This window comes from Pogonomyrmex barbatus, unplaced genomic scaffold, assembly GCF_055798465.1.
Source record: "Pogonomyrmex barbatus isolate J1 unplaced genomic scaffold, ASM5579846v1 scaffold18, whole genome shotgun sequence".
Lineage (NCBI taxonomy): Eukaryota > Metazoa > Arthropoda > Insecta > Hymenoptera > Formicidae > Pogonomyrmex > Pogonomyrmex barbatus.
In genome coordinates this window covers 4,474,512-4,498,349 of record NW_028297114.1, presented here as the reverse complement: position 1 = coordinate 4,498,349, position 23,838 = coordinate 4,474,512, and the positions used below count along the sequence as shown (strand labels likewise).

At 35.6% G+C, this 23,838-nt stretch overlaps 1 protein-coding gene across 9 annotated transcripts in view; it reads left to right on the top strand.

Annotated features, from left to right (window-relative positions):
• Positions 1-23,838, top strand: part of LOC105431733 (cyclic nucleotide-gated channel alpha-3) — a 162,127-nt gene that overhangs the window by 62,208 nt on the left and 76,081 nt on the right. For 8 of the 9 annotated variants that reach the window (XM_089075213.1, XM_089075210.1, XM_089075212.1 and 5 more), the window contains exons 4-6: positions 20,812-21,083; positions 22,188-22,426; positions 23,120-23,334. In XM_089075213.1, the coding sequence (XP_088931339.1) occupies positions 20,812-21,083; positions 22,188-22,426; positions 23,120-23,334 (726 nt within the window). The remainder of the gene's footprint in view (positions 1-20,811; positions 21,084-22,187; positions 22,427-23,119; positions 23,335-23,838) is intronic. The other variant, XM_089075208.1, reaches the window with a different exon arrangement.

Below are 23,838 nucleotides of genomic sequence, written 5' to 3'. Positions count from 1 at the left end.
GATCCTCTTTATCAAAAACGTCCGTAAGCACATCCAATTACGCGTGAACATATACGCGGGTAAGTGGTTACCTGCGGAGGACACCTTGCCCGGAAACACTCGGGCGCAGCTTAAAGCCATTATCGCGGTATACCTCGTCGTTCGTTTCACGGCGACCATAACCGTCAACAGCAAACTCGGCGTATAACAGATGCGTGTCCGGCGAGTGCGCATATATCTGCACATATTTGCAACTATCCAGAGCGATATGCTACGCGAATTTCATTACGCGAACGCACGAATTACTCAGGCAGGCAGGTGTCAGATTGAAATGCACCAGATGACCGAGTTGACCGACGAGCGAATCGCAACGATGATTGCGCCGGTTGATTGTGATCCCGCGGCGCAAGAAGAGCTCCATCGCTCCGCGAAGTTAACACTTCATTTTTCGAAAATTCCCAAAATACAATCGAACAGGATTTTCATTCTTCCCCAAAGATCGCTTGAGCGTTACATTTCTTTATTTGTCGCGCCAGCGGCCCTCGAATTTATATTGTGCGTATGTGTGCATGTGCTTCATATACGCACAATATAAATTGTAGCAATTAAATTTGAAAAAGAAACCAAAGCTAACGATATAACTTTACGTTTCCATCATGTGAAAATTGACAACGGTTTTTCCATTTTAATTTTAAAAACAAGTTGCAGATTTCATTAAGATCATCTCGCAAATAATCTCGTTTCCGAGCTACAAAATTGGAACACGTCAGATTCTTTGAAATATTTAAAAGATACGAGACGCTTTTGACACAGACATTTTTTAATAATATTAAATACGTTAAGTCTTTTCATAAGAGAGTATTATTTGCTATTTGCAACCGCTCTCATACTTGAAACGTATATGTTATATTTATAAACATGTTTCTAATAATTCTAAAGTTGATTAAGCAAATTTGACCCGGATAAAAGACAATCGCCTGCTACAATATAGTATTACAATTTACAATATAACTCCTGATCTATATAAAAATAGCGTCTCAGCGAGAATTGCCGGGAATTTCGTCTTCGCGACGTTCCACGTTTTTCAATTTATTCGTCTCGGTGGCGGATATTATTCCGGCAAGTCCTCGGAACTCTGAATTCTCGAAATCTTCGAGAGACAAACGCCGGAATCTCACGAATTTCCTCGGAGGAGGTAGCCGAAAAACATGCGGCACTATTATGAGCGTATGCACGCAAACCTCCTGCATTTTCTTCCTATCCCGTTCTTGTTTCTTCAACGTCAACGAGAGCGAAATTTAGCATGTCGCATGAGAGATAAAACACCGTCACTTGAGTATTCGTAGGCATTCAAATAAAAGCCAGAGGTTAGTGTCCTATGCTATACATCATCCAACTATTCCGTTCTATTAGAGATGACTATTATTATTAAATAACATATTTAAAAATCTCATCTTTTTGGAACACGCGCGCGATGGCATTTTTAAAATTTCTGCAGCTGCAATGCAGCTTTGAATAAATAAATTATATTTCGAAATTATGAAGTCTCTGATTACTAATAGTGAAATAATGCTAGGATTATCTACAATGACAGCAATATGCAAATTTTTTAAATATTGTTTTAGGAAAGGGTATTATTAGGTAAGATTATAAGGTAGAATTGACGTTAATAAGCCATTTATAAGATAAAATAATCTAGAGTCTACAATTAACGAACATTCGCAAGCACCGCGCACTATCCGTAATGCTAGAGACATGGAATAAAAATAAGCCATGCGTAACACGGTTTAACGAGAAACGTGAGCTTGCCCCGAAAAGCCTATTCGCTGCGTTTTAAATGAAAGTTCAAGTGCTCTATCGTTGCGACACTCGACGAGAAATTTCAACGAGCCTCGACGAGCATGACGGTAAGGTGCCGCGAATAATCTAACTCGGACATCGGCGATATTGTTTTTTTCTTCCAACGAATTTATTCGACAGCAAACCTAATAGAAATGTCATCTGAATAATGAGAAAATGAGAATAACAAAAATTAAATGATGATAAAATACGCCATCACGAAACTCTCTATGTAGAAGCTGACAAAAATTGTGATTAAAATTATAAAAATTCTATCTATGTGTCAATGAATTTTTGCAAAAATCCTTTTTTGTTCATAATTTCTTTTTTTTTTATGTGACATATATTATGAATAGAAAAATAACATAATTCTTTTAGCATTTTCTTATTTATTTTTTAATATTCTCTCATTAAGCAGACTGAAAAATGATTAGCTTTATATAACCATTTTATCCATCCTTAAATGTCACATAGAAAGACTTAGACGGAAAGATAGAACAGAAGGGATCTGCTTCTCATGAGATAAGTTATTTCACGTTTGTATTTCACAAAGATAAACGCGAATCCGGATATCATAGTGGGCGTTTCATAATTTACGTATTGGCTTCACTCCAACAAGTCGATTTCTAACAAAATCTCAACAACGGGTTATAGTAATGGAGACTAGAATATGGAGACTGTTTAATATGCCAGACAGAAATTCGCCAAGTTCGAGCGCCAAAAAGATCTTTTTGAAAGATTTATTAAAATTTCAAACGGAGATTTACTGCAACATTTGTATTTGGTATTTTTGTAATAAATAATGAAATAAACTTAGAATAGTTTTTTCTTTTAATCGTAATTAAATAATTTCTCTTATATTAAATAATTTCTATTCGTTTCATTTTTTAAAATTTTTATATAATATATCTAGCTATATATTATATAAAATTTATTTATAATATGTCTATTTATATGTATATGTAAGAATACAAATAGAGGGAGACAATTATCTACTTATCTAGACGCGTTTAAAAGTATAGTGTTCTAAAACTTTGTGGTAATTTTATCATCGGCTTCTAGAAGGATTGATGAGAAATTATATAATAATATTTCTCTTTAATTTAATCTTTTAAAAAAGTTTGTCCTTTATATCCTTCTTGAGATAGCCAAGGATATAAGACTTTGTCCTCTCAATTTTCCATTAGACATTCAACGAGTTGCTACTGTTTTATGGGCAATAAAAGTCATGAGTGAAAAAGGAAGATTTATTCTTTTTAATCTTGTACATAGAGTATTTTGTTGATAATAAAAATGATGTTCTTAAGGCGGTGGTGTTAAAATGCTAACGTTCACATAACCCATAATCATTAAAATAACAACGCTATTCTTGCAATCTCTCTGATTAGTTAGAGAGTTAAATGAAATTTAAATAACATCTATCATATGTGTAAATTATAAAATTATAATATATTTAAAAATTTTTATTAATTTTTAAAAGATCGGCATCATAAAACATATTTTATGCTTAGTTATATACCGCGGTTATTCTTAAAAATTTAATAAAGATAATTGTTTAAAATTAACTGAAAGATAGAAGATGCAAAAAGAGAAATGGTGCAGAAACTGACTCTCAAAAACTTTGTTCTTAGGAATTATTTTATGTAATATTACAGCGATTTATTTTTCTAATCATTCTAGCTATATTCTCTTTTTCTCTAATTATTCTGATTCTGTTTCTCTAAGTATTTTTATTAGCATTATTCAATTGATTCAACACTTTTAACATCACTGCTTTTTTATCTAAAAATATATTATTTGTATCATCGCTTTCTTAACATTTATATTTCTATTTTGTAACTATATCAAATTGTTCCGGTCAATGCCCCAAACCCGAAGATAAAGAAATCGATCAAAATCTAATCTAGCTAGCAACTCGCCGCGTCAATGAGGTAATGCATTCGCTAATTTGATAAAAGCTGTGACAATCAACGGGTAACACGCGGCAGATGGAAATCAAGTTCATACTGTGGCAATCTATCTAAACCGGGCATCGTTGCTCCGATATCGATCGCGCTGATAAATAATGCTGTTGATATACAACGCTCAAATCTCAAGTAGATTTACCCACGAGTTATATTGACGAAAAAAATTATATAACAACCGTTTGAAAAATATATTGCCTAACAAAAAGCTACGAAGTTCGAGAAATTGTTTTTTTATATATTTTATTTAAAAAAATAAAATAAAAAGATTTGTAAATCTCTCAAATACATAAACGAGTTAATCCTAGAGTTAAATAGTCGTTTTTGTTAATAGATACTTGTACATCTTCGTTTCCAGAGTTATTAATATTCATATTGATTATCGAATATCGAGTAATCAATATTCATTTTTATCGATCTCGCTTCACGAAAGACTGATAAATCATAGGAAAAGCGATTAACTGCACGCGAGTCGTTAATTTACTCTCTGAATGAGATTATTGAAAATGACGAACATCGAAGCGCGGTGTATGTATGTCAGAGCTTATAGGAGTCATTTCCATGCTATTAAATCGCTATCGATATTAAAACTATATTTTCGATAACAGCAAGTTTCATTCGTAAACAATTAAGCGTAATAATTAAATTTTTATAGAAAATAAGAGGAGTTATACAATAATAATAATGTTTCGATCTGCATGTTATAATTGATTAAGTTCAAATATGCAATAAGCATAAAATACTCATTCGCTTTTCCAGATATAAACAGCGACAATGTTATAAAAACTACAATCGTTTCATAAAGTTTCAAGTCTCTTTAGGAAACTTGAGAAAATCGTGATATAATTTAAAAAAAGAAAAGCGAGTCTCTAGAGTGGAAAAGGGGGAAAGATAAAGTTTTACCTATTTTAAAACTTTTCATAATGGATAACTTTTACTCAAAACTTTTTCTAGTAACGCATGGTTTAAAACATTGTAGCACCTCGGTAAATATCTGAAAAAGTTTTGGGATGAAAGCGAAGTTCCAAGAGAAGTACTGGTGTCATTCTGTATTTCATTATTATTCTTTTATTTCAAAATATATACTATTTAAAGAAAAAAGATAATTTCTTTTTAGAAAGTATGAAAGTTTAAGCAAATTTTACTTTTAGATTCTTCACATGTAATTATTTTCTCTTTATTTTCAAGGCATTTTTCTTTCTGAGACATAAAGTTTGTCATAAAAAAAAATAAAATTCAGTAGACGTGCAAATCCTAGCTATCGTCACTCGGAAGTGTAAATCGTAAAACCGATTCGGACGATTAACTGCGGATGCAATACCGGGGATCAAAAGGGCTCGCATGTCATGAAAATTTCCATAGAGGCATCTCTGAACAGAGATTGCCGCAGTACGAGGCGAGCAAATATTTGTTTGTATTCGCGGATGCTGCGAAGCTCGAATTTTCAGGGGTGCGAGTACATTTGTGGAGCAACTTGGTTACGTATCTATCGGTCACGCGTGCGCGTGTTCATTCCATGTACGTGTCAGGGGCTTACAGACTTTCAACGTGCCTTGTTGACAGGATCAACCGGCGGCGAAACCGGTACACTCGCCTCTCTACTTCACTACAACCATTTTCAACCAACAAAAAGTATTTTTTTATCTGTCGAGCTCGATCAATTTTGCCGCGAATTGGTGTACGCGTTCGAGAGATACAATCGTTTCAGCATTATATTTAAATTCCGCCGAATAATTTCCATGTGAATTCAAATTATCTACCTCAATATAAAAACATTAGAGAAACTTTTTCAAATCAAATTTTGCCGTAATAATCTCATTAAATGCATGTCAATGTGTATCTCAATGTGCATGTCAATTTATAAAAATGCGATTATTTTAAAATATTTGCCTATGCAAAAATCTGAAATAATATATTTTATTTGGATTTAATCATTGAATATTGATAATATAAAATCATTTGAATAACCGAAAATAAATAACTTTTGCAGATTAATTAAACAGAGAAAATGAATTATCGATTTCGTACTAACCATTCATAAGAACTAATGAATAATTAATTGAACCGTATGTCGAATTTAAATTAACTAAAGGCAAAATTTTGCATTAATCTAAATTAATTCTACATTGTACAGAGACTGAGAGATTTTAAATACAATTAGGTATATATAATGATGCCAAATTATTTGTGCTAGTTATTGCAAATATTAATCAAACTATTAAAATGTTTCAATATTTCTCAGAAATGAATCTTTTGTTAATTTGTTTTATTAATTTTCTCTACGTCGTATAATAACCTATAAATAACCTATAAATTAATTATATTTAATATTATTTTTTAATTTGAATATTTTAGCATAAACCGTGAATATGAAAAAAAGGATTAAGCGGAAAATTTTGGAAGCAATAACTTTTTTTATCATCTTTGACTGACGTAGGTGCGTTTATAAAGAAGTAATGCACTTTCTGAGGAACGAAATATGTAAGCCAAAACAGAGTTTCGTAAAGTTTCAGCAATCTCCAAAGCACAACCCGCCAACATAACGTAACTGAAAGTTCAGAAATTCGGTAAAAGCTTCCGTTGCAAAATTTCATAGTTCATTGTCAGGGATCTGAGAGTTCGGATGTATCAATTTATTGAGTGATTTTTAGTGGAAAAATATACTTCTTCCAATACAAAAAGAATTCTCTAAAGTAGCTTTTCATCAAAATAAAATCTATATTTTATAAAATGATATATTCATAATACAAAGCTTTATCTCTTTATAAATAAATTTTTTTGACTCTTACAGATTTGATTATGATAAAAGCAAAATATCATAATAAATTAATCTCTTAAATATTAAATGTTTTCAAGAGGAAAAAATAATAAAGATAACTCTTTTCGATAAATCCTATACATTAACGATTGACAAAAATATAGATTCTTTTTATTCGTGTCAAATTTTAATATGATAAATATGCTGATCGCAAAATTGTATATCATGACATGAAAGATCGTCGCGCGAAAGATCGTCTCTCGAATAAACAAATTAAATGAAACTAAATTCGCGAATTATTTGGACGAATAACTTTTCGTGCTTATAAATGCTCTTAAAAATTCAAGGGAAACGTGATGTTGAGATCCAGAAGCTGGAAATATTTACCCAATGCGATAACATTTATTGACCATTTCGCCTTTCCGTTTGTATGCATGGAACAACCCTGCTTAACAGGACGATCGCGTAAGCCGTTGAAAAGATTCCGAAAGCAGGTGCTTGCACCAACCGCGACTTGCATAGGAAAAGTGCGCATAATTCTCCCGGGAGAACGCTTTTGCATTAACTTTTTGAAACCCCTGAGATGCCTTCGGCAAAGACCATCATCTTTAAAAATATATCCCTCCTCGAAATAAGATCCAGCGAGTAATAGAAACCGTCGTTTATTTATGTGTCTAAATTTCATAATTTATTTATGTATTTTAGTATATTTTGAGTTTCATCAATACATATACACATATGTTGTTGTTGGGTGCGCATCGTTTTTTTTTTGTAATTTTTATTAACTATTATTAAATAGCAAAAACTAAATATTTTACATTGCAAAATTCTGCGTTGCCACTTGAGCATCGCACACATGTATATCAAATACCGATGAAATCGGAAAGGACTGCGGAATTTCGAGTAAATCATTCATGAAAATATAATTCGGCGGGTTATATTCGAAAACGCGTGAATGAGCGATGCCGGACACATCGGACTGGACGTTTAAGTGTTGCGGCATCCAAATTAATGGTACGTAAATTAACGGTTTGTAAGTGCGAACGCACGTAATGAAAACCAATGGCACGTGCTAGGCGCGATACAATTCTATTGTAATCCCGTATCTCGCGCACCGTTTCTACAAAACCCCAACGCAGATTGGATAGAAAACACTCGTCCGGACTTTTATTTTTCACGGTAATAGCATATCCTATTTTCCGTTATAAAATTTTTTCCAACCCGAAATATCGGCTAACGACGTAACAATGTGTTTCTGTCTCACGGTTCCGTAGGCGATATCGTTGTACAGAGTACAATTCGAAACTTTTTCAATCGTGCTCTGCCTGTAAAGAAAAAATGTGAATAAACTTTCACCACTTTCTTGGAAGTGACACATGAATTTAACGATGTTTTATACATCGAGGATTGTGTGTAACTTCATAGTCTTTTTTTTCTAAATTCAATCAAGAATTCAAAAACTGTAACACGTTTATACGAAGTAAAGAGACTCGAGAAAGATATTCGGAGTTTGTTCTATTTCCGCGATTCGACACGCGTAATGTATGCTTTCGATTATTCGAAACAGGCGCACACGTGTCCGACGAATCGATTCGATTCAGCCTCGACGAGGACTGTCGAGGGGTTTCCACTGTTATCACATTTCTAAGGCGCCAGGAAGTAAGCTTAAGCATTAATCCGGTAATGACGTAATTAGTTCCGAGATAGTCCGCATCAGTTATCGATAATAGTGTCATTCATTCAATAAACCGACATGTATTCACCACATTTCTTTCTTTACTTTCTTCCTTCTTTATTCCAGACGTTACGTTTTAAAAAGAGGATGTCGATTTATGCAGTCCCATGTATAAAACATTGCTGAGTTTACGTGACAATTCGAGGACGAGATTTATTCATATTTCGACAGAATGAAACAGAAGGAAACATAGATATTTCGTCATGAATATCGATAAAACAGTAAAAATTCTTTACCTTGGCATTAATGTTATTTTCACGCAAAGAGATAATTTTAAATCATTTACATATAATGACTTGTTTTTATAAGATAAGATGATATTTTATTCGATATTTTCTTTGGTAAAAAAAAATCGTAAAAATATTACAGAAATATTACACTCGTTTGCATACTATGCAAATTAATATGCTAATTATGTTATCTCAATTAATAACTATATTTCTAATTTATAAACTAAAAGTTTTTACTAAATCTGTCTGCTATGAGTTACAAATTTTCGATTCTACTATTGATCCATAAAGAAAAGGATTAATTGATGTCATTTTTCTCTTCGTGCCAAGAGCAGAATCGAACAAATTCTTTCCCGTGAGTCTATCGATTATAGCAAAGAATGGATCTTCATAACGCAAGAACGCACCTGATTCTGCTGCATCGGCATTAAGGCCAATGGCATCATCTCTATGCCGTGTAGAGTGCTTCTGAGTGCACGCTTGAAAAATCGCGACAAGAATACAAGAGATAAATGGAAATCCGCGTTCGCCTCTCGCGTGCGAATCCGAATCTTAAATAAGAAACGCGATCGATGTTACGGTCCATCATGGCTGCATAAATATCCCGGGAACCACACGAAGGATATCGAGTTCGGGATATTACCCGTCAGATTCATCCGGATCCACCGTAAAATGCGGGCGACCGACCGAAAGTGCATTTCGCGATCGTTACGTAGCGCGCAATCCGCAGATGCGACAATAAAACAATGCACAGGATGGTCTCAGATTTGACGCATGCTTAGCGTGGCGTACGATACAAATTTACTAATTCAAAATCGATGTCGTCTCATTTTTATTTTGATATTTTGCTTCGGTAAGAATCGTTCGATCAGCAATAATCTGCTTTTGAGCGATTGAAGGTTTTTGAATTTTCCCGTAAAATGCGTATATTAAGATTTTATCTCTTGATCAAAACATTTCATACATTGGATTTTTCTGATTTTGAACGATTGAAAGCGATTGAAACTGGATTTTTTTAGACAAAATTTTTATTTAGCATGTATAAATACAAATACCATAAACATATGAAGAGGAGGGCGGTTGAGAAATTTAAACTTCAAATTTTTAATTTATTTTTTTTTCATTTTTAATTATAAAATATAGCTTTATTTTTGACTCTGAGTAAATTTTTTGTTACCACATAAAATAGTTTCTCCTCGTTACGACCACGTAAATAATTTCTAAAATTTTTATTAATTTGAGTTTTTGATACATAAGGAAAATTTTTGAAAGAAAAGAAAAAGAAAAGAAAAAAATAATAATTATGATATATAAAACCTAATATTTTTCTCATTCAAAATCTGAAAAGAGGAAATATTCTAAACTCTAAAATATCCAAAAAGCAATTAGTTAACGCAAAAAATTGCTGTTAATATGTTAACAGAATTGATAAAAATCTCCCCCGAAAAAAATTCTAGACAATGAAAAAGTACAATAAAATACAAATAAAATACGCATAAAAAATACAATAAAATATTCGAGAAATATTAATTTCTGTTAAGACAAATTATATTTAATTGAGCTATCCCGATGCGTAATACGCGCAGAAACTTACATCCTGCATATTCGTAAAAGTCTAAACGAGGTTTTCTAGAAGAAGAATTCCAAGACGCGCGTTCGAATCCGAGTTGAAAAGTCACTCGGAAGCATGAAACACATTTCGCAACTACGGGTATTGAACCAAAGGTATCGAATCTGTCACCAGATTGTACGAACCACGCGAGTGGAGATGCACTTTTCGGCATCCTCCGTTCGTCTTTGACGACGACATATGTCGGAGCACGCGCGCGCGCGCGCCGTGACGTAAGAATGTTGAACTGTCGTATACGAAATAAATGCGCACGATTATTCGATTATATAAACGTATAGAGATGTACTTACCGTATCGGTATCACTAGCATCATCCGGTCTCTCCTCGATGTCCACTCGCTCCGTTCCAGATGGTTACTTGCGCGCCCGCGCAAGCACACACACATACACACACACACACACGAGCACGCATACATCTCTTTATCGAAGGTGCCGGTCGATTAGAACCGTTCGCGTAAACGCACGACACGATAACGTCCGATATAACGATCATCTTCGTCACCTTCCACGACACTCCCGAGATTCTAATGAACGCGTTACATATCGCGCCCGAATCGAACACGCGGCAACTTCACGCGGCAACTTCGCGCGGCAACTTCGCGCGGCAACTTCACGCGTCTGCGCGGCGCCCGCTACGCGAAGCCGAACACACTCGGAATTAGCGAAGATTAGCATTTTTTTACTTTAATTACTAATCGAATGTAAATCTCTATTGATTCGAGACCTCATCCCGTTCGACCTTGATTCTCGGTAAGATTCCTCGTAATGTTTTGTGTTCACGATATTAGAAATCGGTCCGAGATCTCGGATGAGAAAGAGAATTGACCAATTGCGTTTGAAATTCGGCCAATTAATCAATGCGATTGGTCAATTCTCTTTCCACCCGACATTTCGGACCGATTTCTAACATCATGGACACAAAGCCTAATAAGAAATCATACAACGTACTGTACATACATATGTACATATGTCGATGAGTGAGAAACGTAGAAACGATCGCGCGACCGCGCTGATCAAAACAAAAAACACTACGCGCTAAGGCGACGAACTCGAGTAAGTAACAACAAAACACGTGACGTCACGCTCCCCCTCTTTTCGGATTCCAACTACAAAACAGACTCTAGATGGTTCGCGAATATTATTTTGTCTCAGTATCGATAGGACCATTCGCGTGCGCGGAGCGAAGTAGTCAACTCGCTGTGTATCTGGGATGAACAAATCGTTCGAGGAAAAGAGTGATCGATCAAATGGTGAGAGAAGTGATTCGAAGATGAAAGATTTGTGTACGGGTGAATAATCGGATGTGCAGCCGCGATTCGTGAATATTTCCAAGACTCCATGGTTCGGCATCCGAGCTCCATAGTGTGACCCGAGCCAGCTTGTCTCATCTCGCCTGCTCTTCAATATCTCAGGTATTCGGAAACATCTCTATTTATATTGCGAATTCCATCTTAGTCTTTTCGGCCATTTTCGCTTCGAGCCATCGCGTCGCGCCCATATCGCGCCCACGCCTGAAGCCCGCTGCCCCGAGAGCGGAATTTAATCTCGTAAAAAGAGGGCACGTGGGAAATGAAGGCGACACGAGGCCAAGCTATGAAATCTGCGGGGAATATGACGTTGATTATTTCTGCGAATCGGACGCGCCGTCGAAAGCGTCTCCGCCATCAGTCAATATGTTCAGTCCGCCGTCGTTGTGACGCGTGTTTAATTAGCAAATTTTAATAGAGGGAGTCGAAGGGGGAGAGGGAGGGTAGAGGAAAGAATGCTCCAACGCCACTTATCATCGCGTTTTTGTTTTTGCGAATTAACGAGAGAACGACAACGCGATTGACGCACAACCGAGTATCGTCATCAAAATTTCCTCGACTTTTCTCAACGCGAAAAAAAAAAACACGCGTTTGTGTGCCTCCTTCATATTCGCGCAATTAATTTATATTTTCATGTTATTAATTCACGTTTCTATTCGCGTCCAAGTTTTGATTCGCGTACGAAAAGCTTTCCTCCATGCCCGTTTTTTCTCCGCATGGAAGATGGGAAAACCGGGCAAAATTATTAGCTTCGAAATTATACGAAAGCTCTATTTACGGTAAACAGCGCAGTGACGTTATTAGCCGCGGACGCGAAAATATTTTGCGCGCGGCACCAGCATTAATTCAATTGCATCGGGACAACGGAAATTTCATAATGAAAATGTTTCACGTGCCGGTTAGAGTAAATACAAGCCGCGGGACTATGAATTAACCCGGTAACGAAATATAATATCGTTATTATTGATATGTATCGGGGTCACATGAGCCCGCGGATTATCGTTAAAAGATGGAAAATCGTAAATTTCATTATAACGACGACTGGAATATCGATGCTGTCAATTGTATCGTAACAGACACGCATTGCTTCGTCCGATGGATTCGTGGATGCTCTTTCACGTGAATTTAATCGGGCGTAAATCTTATGTCCGGTAAATTTTTATAATAAAAAAAAAAGAGAAGAGAACAAAAATGGCATTCGTGGATCTCGCGTATTTTGTCGCACGCTTCGCGTCCGGCGAGACACTCTCGGTCGTGCATCGGAATTTCATGGAACTATGACGAATTTGGTGAAGTTGGACGGGTCAACTCAATGGCGAAAATCTAAAACTTCGGGACACGAGCACGTCCGATGTGAAAATAGATGTGTCAGGTAGGATACATAAATATCTCGGCCGAGCGCGAACAGCCGCAGCCGATAACCGCGTATTTTTAGTCCTTATTTGCAGGCGTCCCGCGCATAATATCGATATTGCAATTTCTGCCGACACAAGATACTAATAGCTGTTTTTCTGCGCATCTGCATATTGATTCGTGCGAATACATGCACGATATGGAGATAGTAAAGTATGTAGACAGAGGTATAAGAAAATTTGTATTTGCGATGTACAAACGGTTTCACGGTGGGATCTCTTTTTTTTGCGTTTTTTTTTCCAGAAATGCGGAGAAAAATAATTGTACTAAAAGCGATGCGCGCTTGCAATCGCCTATCTATCCTATCTAAATGCTAAAAAAAGAAACTTATGGCAACGACCGCGCTCGGTATTGTTCAATTATGAACAATTACAGCAAAATTGCATTTAGTAATTATATATAATGCGATTAAGTTGTTTCCGATTGACCTGAGTGCAATTTAAGTTACAAACACGTAGCGTTCCTATTTGAATTTCTAACGCAGAATACGAAATATTCTGAAAAAGCATTTAGTTATGATAGCGAGTAATTTTCATGAATTTCCATGGCTGTGAAAAGGCTGCATATCAATTAATTAAAGAACAAATGAGCTTTCGTGTAATGCGAGTCCGTTGCTCTCAAAATTTTCGGGAAGGGTCGCAGAGCGTTAATAATGAACTTAAATAACGAGCTATATTGTTATCATATTTAAATTAAGGGATTTTATTGTCGGAAATTTTTAGAACACTTTTGAATCCATTAATATACAAATTTCAAAATTACACGTCACTGTATTCAAATTTTAATATAAAAGTTCAAACGTTCGGGATATTATTCCATGCTTTTATATCTTCCAGAATTCATATAAAAATTCAAATGTCATAATGTTACTTCTTCCATTAGAGGAAACGCGAAAATCATTTTAATTATTTTATCGAAAAAAAAGAATTTTGTGAAATCAAAGCATTCTATTTGCAGTAACGCAAAGTGCTTTCGGCTTTGATTTCGTTTCACGATCTTTATATAACGTGGAGTTTTGCTGGGCAAGATGGTTTTCTTTAGCAAAAGGTTTATTACGGTATTTAAGTACACTAAATGCATTTTAACACAGCTCGTCCTTATTAGATATTATTTTAAACTTTCTTCTCACGAACTCGCATTTCTGTAATGTCTCTCGCCATCTGCGTATTTTCATCTCCAGTGACGAATTACCGTGTTATTTTCTCATAAACTGAAAGATATTTTTGCTTAATATCTTTTAAATGAAGTCAATGTAGCATGCTTCCTAAACTGTTTATAAATATAATTGCAATTCGACTAAATTCTCGACTAAAAGATTGATAGAAAAAGAATATTATTAATTATCACAGTTTGAAAAAAGTCGTGTTTCCAAATCTGAGATATCGTAAATACATTGCACTACGCAATTGTGACGTTTGTTTATCATCCTTTCTAAAAATCACATACGACGTCGAACGTCGACGTCAAACAGCGTCTGCTCCCCTATCCCTGTTTCAACTATCAAAGCTAAACAAATAAATAGTAACAAAAGATAAAAAGGAAAAATGGAAGAATTAAAGACTCGAGATAAAATTACAGCTGTTGTATTCAGATAATCTTGTTGCAATGCGTTTTAATCCAATTGTCTTTCCGTTGTAAACTTTCGTACATTACGCTGCATCCAAGTATATTGATGCATATCACTGAAATTCTGTACCGACGTGGGATCCAACATTTGTTTTATCACTCCATTCTGGTCTGATTATGCGCTGGCGTCTACCACTATTTCGGTTTACGAACTCCGTTAGAAACGATTAGCAGAATAGCTCGTCTGTGTGATACGAACTGTTATCGATTAAATGTATATTGATTCTATCACTATTACAAAGCGCATCATATTAACAATGACAAGGACAACGATGCAATGTCTTGTCCGATTGTTTCTTGTAAATTGCAACGTTAATCCGAACTAATGAATAAATTTTAATGAGACTTTCCTATCGCATCTGATTAATAGTTACATTTGATAACAATACTAGTTTCGCGAACTTTAAAATGACGATATATACATATAAATGATGTAAATATATTATGATTTATCTTTAATTAAAAATTTTTTCTTGAGCAGCATACAAAAAAATTAGAGTTACTCTTTTAATTAGAAAACACGACTTCAACTTTCTCTCTTTCCAAATCGATTGTGTCACATCATGGGTTTATCTAATAGATAAAATATTCATTTAGAAATAATTCGCTATTTTGTTCATTTTTTTCGCGCGTATATTCGTTTATCTCCCGTTTTCCACGCTCGATAACGCGTAAAACTGATGCGCCGACACTTCTTGCCGCTAAAGTTTACGCGGTATTCTATATATACTTTAGAAATGGGAATAATTTGCGCAGCTCGATACAACGTGCCATTCGGTCCATCCTTCAATCATCTCGTTGCACACGAATTCACATTGACTGTCACGAAGTTCACGTTCTGCGCGCGAGCCTCGGTGTTTCTTCGTGAAACAAATATTTCCGTACGTTGAATCGCAACGGTCCTCACAATAGCCAGTGTTTTTTTCCGAGCAACTCTGAAAGCCTACCTGATTCTATTTCGGCAATTTGGACATCCATTGCCTACCTGCAATATTATTGTTGTTCCCGTCGCGCTCCTTTTTTCGAATTCCATTTGTGCTTGTCACGCAGTGTCAAAAACACGCTTGGAATGAAATTTCTATCACGTTCTTTATTTCGTCGAGAACGTACATCCATTTTAATTTTACCCCGAGCCTTTGATTCTTCCATTTTTTCTTTTTATCTTTTCCTACATTTATTTGTTTAGCTTTGATAGTTGAAACAGACATAGAGGAGCAGATGCTGTTTGACATCGACGTCGTATATGATTTTTAGAAAGGATGATAAACAAACGTCACAGTGCAGTGCAATGTATTTATGATATCTCAGATTTGGAAATACGATTTTTTCAAATTGTGATAATTAATAGTATTTGTATAATTTTTCCATTTCTAGAAAAGGGATATTAAATTGATATCCACATTGCCATTTTAAAGTTTACAATAGTATTATTATTATATGTGACTATTAAATTTATTGTTGCCTTTGGTGCCATCAGTATTGTATTAATTTCTGCTTCTTTTGTTTAAAAAAAAAATCAATAACGCACGTTTGTAGTATCTGCATTTTGTGAATAGCTATCATTGCAGAAATAGCATATTTTGACATTTTGTATCTCTATTGTACATGTTATCATGGATAAGAAGAAAAAGGATAAATATGAAAATATTTTATATCATATTTTCTTTGAAATATTATATGCATTATACTTTTCTATTAAATATAAAATTTAGATAAATTCTAATATATTCAATATATTCAATATTTGTATTTAAGATGTACAATCATGTAAGAATTTTCTTTGTATTATACAAAATCATGTTCATAATGTAAATAGATGCTACATAGTTTGCGATACAAATTTTTAGAATTTATCTAAATTTTATATTTAATAAAAAAATATAATACATGAAAAGACATAGCGCGCGCTATGCGCGTGTCTGTTTAACACAGAAAATAAATAATGAAATCGTCTAATTACAAATAATATAACGGTAAATGATAAACTGATTTAATAAATGTCCAATAAAAATGTTCGAAATACGATCATTATGTGGGCATTATTTAGAAATGAATGCATACTATCTGCTTAAGATTTGCAGCACGTATCCTGCGTGTTGTTGTATGTGATTTCGTGACAATTTCTCGTTTTCTTCTAGAATGAACATCACGATCAATATAACCTCTGTAATAATATCCGATGGTCGCACTGTATACGAAATTGTCCCGACGACAATGTAGGGTATTAGGTCTTATCCATCTTACGACATTTCGTTTCGGCTCACTGCTTTGTGTATGCTCAATGATAATATTTTTGAAGAAACATCAGGAAATTTGCTATATATCGTGGCAAATTTCCTCGTAAAACCCACGAGAAAAACAATTTACTTATACTTCTACTTGAATGCCCATATGTTCAATAATATCGTCGTTATAATCTTGTCCCGAGCGAGATATTAAAAGAGACTAATTAAAGTGCAATTTTTGTCATGTTAAGTAGTTTTGTGCATGTTGCGCCTCATATTCGTTCAATTTCGCTAGCCTTGCCAAGCTGTCGCAACAAAAGGCAATTAACTTTGTTACCTCGCTCCTCGTTGACGGTGAGCTTTCTCAATTTTCCCTTCACGGAGATTTCCGTTTAGTCGTTTGGGGCGGCGTCACCATTAAACTTACTTCTCCTCTGTGCGAGTGACGGAGCGGACGAAAACCTGCCGGCAAGAGACGGATATTGGAATCGCGATATTTTCATTCGTAAAAGCTTTCGAAAGCGAATATATCTTTCACAGAGGAAAAAAACGTACGTCCGTGAGACGGCGTGTCCCGGAAATGATGCGGCACAACATACGAACTTCGAATTTTCGGATTAACAGAATCGTTGCTGCTGATATCCCACAGAATTTCAAGTTAGATCTCATTCGTGTTTAAAACTTTAAACATGATATATATATATATATATATATATATATAAATACATATGTGCCGCAATTTGCGACGAAGCTTTACTTTACACCTGTCGCGCTCTTTTTTTTTATATGGGAAGATACAAACGACAAAGTATGCAGTCATAAAACATTTTAGTACGTCAATGAAACTCTCTTTGTACTCGAAGTAAAAATTTGCCGCGTTATTCTACATCGCAATGATATTTCGATCTCGCAATAAATCACGATTTAGCGTAACGTTTTTCGAATCTACGATTCCCCTTTTCAGGAATGCCAAGAGACACAGCCGCGAAATCGTCGAGAGATCCATAAAAGATTTCTCGTTTCATCGAAAAAAAAAAAAAGGTTGAAAGTCGCTTGCGCGAACGGCACATAACGATCATAAATTGCAGTTTATGAGCTACGCTTTGACGTTCCCCTTTTGTTTTTGATTAACGTTTTAAAATGCGCAACGCGCGCATCGCCGCGTAAATTGCTATCAGAAAGGATCACCCGGGAAGTCCGCCAAGCAGGCCAGGTCAATAAAGTTCGGCATAAAGAACGTGCATTGCAGGGAAATGTAAATTCAGTTTGGAGAGTTGTGCACTCATTGCCGACACGGCCGTGTCGCGGCGCGTATCGTACGTACGTATGTCGTGTGTTCGTTTACCCGAACACAATATTTGCGTATTGTCGGTCTTTGAGAGAACAGTACAATAGTCCTTGTCCAAAGCATCGACCGCATGACGTCGTACTCGCAACGCGAATAAACCTACTCGCGACGCAGCTTCCAACTAGAATTAATTCGTCCCTTGCCGTAATGATCGTCGAGCGTGTTGCGCATTATTCATCAGCACCTCCCACCTCGGTCGATCTAAAATTATTTTAGCCACTTATTCTGAATATAGAGTAAGCCCCGTTTTGAAAAGATTAGAACTTTTAAACTTTCTCTCTCTCTCTCTCTCTCTCTCTCTCTCTCTCTCTCTCTCTCCCTCTCTCTCTTCCTTATATGAATGTACCAAATTAAAATTTGATGCTAAACTTTCTAATGAATTGGAATCATTATTATAAGCTTTGATAATAGTTTAAAATTTTGATGACAATTTTTTTTAACAAAATTAGAATTGATACTTTTTGCGCAATTAAGGTTGCTAAAATGTAACTTTTCCATTTTTTATATTACATGTCTTTAGCTTATAATACTTAAATTTATTTCGGTTGTTTCCTACTTTAAAACTTATTCTATTAATTCTCTTGGGAACCAAAAAGCAGTTACTTTTATACTTATTACTTATACTTTTTCTGAAGCATGAGATCTTGACAAAACACTTTCAACTTAATTGGACTCATCTGCCATTTACATATTTATTTATTTTTTGTTAACAGAATATTCTTTTAATATCTAGAAATAATGCAATAAACTAAACACAATACAACTGCACAATATTAAATATTTGATTTTACTAAATGTTTTGTCGCGTGTTGAATAAGAATAAATTGATTAAATGAAATCCATTAGACATAAATAGCTATATTTATAAATTAATTAGCCGAGTTAAATACTCGTTATTTTCCCGGCCACTTGAAATAAAATATCAGGAGGTAATTATTCCCTTACGTCCTATCGAACATAAATTCGCAAGCTCAACGTCAGCTCATATTCGACAAAATTCCTTGCTGCTTGTTTTGCGCAGTGTCATTTTACATCGCATTAACGAGAAAATAACAGAGGAGAGTAATGAAGAGAATGTCGGCGCAGATTTTCTTGCGATCGTTTTTTCGCCGCTGCCTTAATGGAGGACGCGCGAGCGCGAGATTATTTGCGAAACAACTCTAGAGAGCAGGAATCTCATTATGACGTTTCTCGAGTAACACTTCGTTACTCTTATGCAATGGGTCTCGGTCACGTATTTTCATTCGTCTTTCATTTAATTATTCTACTCACTCTCTTCCTCATTTTCCTCTATCCGGCTTGCTTTCGGTGATGCGAATCCCTCCTCGTCATCATGTGTTTATATAGGCCTTGATTATGTTAACCAATTTGCAAAATCACTATTTAAAATCAGTGTATAAAAACAAGAAATTTTTTATAATATTTTATATATTATAATTTTTAATATTTTAATATTTTATACTTTTAACATTTTAATATTTTAATATTTTATTGATCAAAAAAATTAATTTCGTTGCGCTCATAATGCAAAGATGCAACGCGATATGTCGTTCATTCACACTTCTGTAACGACGGATACGAGATAGAAAACCAATAAGAACTTTTGTCAGATTAAAAACAAATTGCAGTTTTGTGCGGAGGGAAAATTATCTGGTAATGCATGATAACTTTTTCCTCCGAGTCTTATTCTCGGTTAAACGGATTCGCAGGACGATAGGAGCGCAACGCGAGCTTTCTCCGTTCGGATTTTGCGCCCTTATCATGTCACGCCTCGTTACTATCTGGCAAAAGTGGATGAGTTATAATCTGCAAGAAAACGGGACTCGTTTCGTCCGTTGTAGTCTCTTTGACGTTGCAGGTGTCATCGCGCACGAAGATAATACCGGGACATGCTCCGTTTCTGCGAAACTTGCTTATTTCTCCTCGCATTTCCAATGAGATTCGTAGTGCTTGGTCTTGAGTTCATGCACCGAGTCAGCATTGTTTCTCATATTTACATTATATATCTAACAGAGAATAACTTTGAAAACGATAAGCGGAAAGCCGTGCATTATCCTAAAATCAAATATTCTAAGCCGTTTACTGAAACTTTATAATCATTACCTATGGAAACTTTAATAAAATTCTATTACAAACTTATTACAGAAATCATATCCATCTCAGTTTAAAAAAAAAAAAAAAACGTCTTTTTATTTTATACATTTCGCACCAGTCTCTCTCAATACATATATCGTTCTTTGCTGCGCCTCATTACGTAGGAAATTCCAGATTTTTAGAAAAACGAACTATCCGATTGCAAACGAAGTTTTTTTCACTGTTATCATTATATCCACAGATGGATACCAACGTGCAGGTTCATTACGACATTCCTCCGAGTATAGGTATATCATTTTACCATAAATTCTTACTAAAACAATACTGCACTCTGTTCCATGTATATTTTAATCTTATTACATCTCTTGGGAAATGAGGAACCATAAAGCTGGAATACAAGACAAAAGTATACGTATTTATATAATTGTACAGAGAGATATCCCATCCTTAAATTTCCCATAAATATATCCAAAAATAAAATATTCAAGATAGAAATCTCCAAATCTCATAAAAACGCGAATTAATACAGAAATAAGAAGAAGAAATAAGAGGAATAATAATAAAATAGAAAAAATTATAGAATTGTTATAGAAAAGCAAAAGTCTCGTAGATTGAATTAAAAAAGGATCGCCGTTTACAGCCACAATCGTGTTTGATGTTGCAGGCGTCATCACATCTGGCGGGGTGAGGCATCGTCTGAGCGGCGGTTCCGCGTCCGCCCTGAGCTACGGGGGCGAGAAGTATGGCAGAAGCGGAAGGTCCGGCGACGGCAGAGTCGGGGGCGGCGGCAGAGAGAAGGAGGATGACACCAAGAGCGCGGAGAACGTGTCCAGGGGAGTTTTACCCTCGAGGCAGAGCCTCTTGGACCTCGTCAGCGGTAAATTCATGGGCCGACACACACCCACTCACCATTACTACCATCAGCACCAGCAGCAGGTTGGTTACCGCCTGCGATCGCGCGATAAAATATTCGTTTCACTGCCACACTCGCCAGGGAAATGTCCCAAAGAGGACACTTCGCGCATGAACTCGTCGGCATTGAGCACTTTGATGTTGGCCGTCAGATATTCCTTCTCTCGAATTTGATTTTCAGCAAATTTTTGAAATATATCTGGAGGAACTACGAAATTCGATTGAGATATACGAGTTAATCATAAAAGTTAAAAAATTCTTTAAAATATTCTATTTTAAAAATTCTTTGAAGTATACAAAATTTAGCCAAGATTTATTTTTGAAATGTAATAAATAAATTCTATATCATGTAGTGCAAATATATTGCCCTACTTGCAGGAAATTCTTTTAAAAATACGGTGACTGCAAATAAATTTTTATATATCCGACGTTATGATAAATAAAATAGAAAAATAAGAAGGAATAAAGGAGAAGGTAGAAATGTAAGGAAATAAAGGAAAAGTTTTTTTTAGTTAGACTTTAATCAGCTAAATGTTTCAATAGATTTGTATCAACGAAATAATCCGGTATTATATTTTTGTAAAAAGCATCATGCATGCATCTCCGAGTTTGCCAGGACAGGCGCGTTTAACTGAACTATTCGACACGAAAAAAATTTACAACAATCCCGCGAGCGGATAACAACGTTCGCAGTATCCATTCCGTTATGCGCGACAACCGCACAGAAGTCATACTCTGATGGTTCGAATATTGCACGAATAAATCGGTGCAGAAAATATGTGCGACGAGGATCTGTGGGAGATAAAAAACAACCGGAACGGCTGCTCTGGTGCATGCAGCTAGTAATTAAGCAAAATACGGCGAGTACATTAAATACAATTGGCAATGTCGATTATAGTCGCGAAACGCGCGAAAAACAGTAAAAATCCCAGCGAAATTAATTTAAAAAAATATGAATTGCGCTTATGGATACTTTTTTCAATTAATATGAGATTTTAGTCACTTGTACAAGAGCATTCCGTACGTTTTTACACCTTATTTGCGTTAAACATTTATAAACGTTTATAAACATACGGTATCTTGAGTTTTAAGACAATGTCGACACTTGGTACATCCTAATTGGCGTAGGTATATTCCGTGTCACAGCGATATTTCAGCTCGTCACGGGACTCACTTCAGGGGGGATACGTGAATCGGGGGGCGAGCGAGCTCGATCTGAGCCGCAAGCCGAGAAGAAGGGACCACCTAAGGGGCAGATTCAAGCTGCCGTATACAGTTGCGCTTACACCCTCGCGTGATCAATCGCACCTTCACACACCGGCATCAGTCAATCATCTCAGCAATAGCAGCTGCAACGGCACTGAAACGTAAGTACTTCATTGGCAAGCACACAGGCGACCGATTTCAATTACCGTTGAATATCAGATTTCGTTATGTATCCTCGAGAGCTATTCTTTTCCATATTTCGATATCGAGAAGAGAACGGATATTCGGATAAAAAAAATTCAATTTGATGCTAATTCTCCTCCCTAGAAGGTCAAATCCGCGAATGAAAATTCAAGAAAATGAATATAACGAAGAAATCTGCGTAGTGAAGGATCATAAATATTCAAGCGACTTCTTGGAAGCTTACCTAATACCACGGCGGCGGCGTTTCTTGCATTCCTAAAGATCGCTTAATTGTACTAGGGCTTTTTTAAACAGAAATATCTCGGCGAGGTCACGGAATCGTTGAGAGCAAAATCGTGAGAAAACCTTCTTATAAACAGTACACTTCCTATACGCAGAAAACTCTTTTTTTTCTCTCTCTCTCTCTCTCTCTCTCTCTCTCTCTTTTTTTTTTAATTCGAAAGCTGCGCGATACATACAACATTTTTCCGGGTTTTTTTTCCCAGCTGCTTCGTACATTCGATACTTCCAACACTGTAATTTTTCACATTGATACGCGAATCCTCGCGCACAATGCGAGCAGTAACGGAAAAAATGGACAACCGTGTCGCGAAACGCGTCTAGGGACGAAAGTAATTAATCAGCCCGCGTTCGTTGAATTACTGTCTCAGGAGGTACACGGCGCAACAACAACAACAACAACGTGGTAGTAGAGGCTACCCCGGGCAACCTGGATCGCGGGGTTTTCGCACAGGTGCGCCAAATTGGTCCTTCATCTTCGATCCTGCGGGACGTCTTTGTTACTATTGGTCGATGGTGGTTTCTCTTGCCTTTCTTTACAATTTCTGGGTGATCATTTATAGGTTTGCCTTCCAGGAGATCAACGGTTAGTTCGTAATTCATAACTTCCTTCAAATTTCGTAAACACGTTCATAGGAGCGTTTTATTAACGAGACATCTTAGGATACGTCTCTCCGTCCTAGAATCCGAAAACTGAGGATTTAAATTATGGGAAATATATTGATTATTTCTTTTTTAAAAGATATTCATTAAATTGTGGGGTCAGCTTTAAAAGAATTTAATTAACTGATTATATTACATGAGCAAAGGTCTCTCTCCGTATCCAAATATATTTGAATAAATGCGAAATTTTTATTAAACTAGAAGTTCCATATAAATTAAAACGCTTCTATGAGTACAAGAAATGATTAAATTACGCCATGATATATATTCTCTGATTTATGATAGAGATATGAAAACCTTCCAAAATGATTTTGATGACATTTCATATTTAAGAGTTTAGAGGAATTTTATTAAATGAATTAGATTTTTGTTAAAACAATTATAATTTTAACGTAATTTTGCTTTAATTAAATATTAAAGCGAGCAG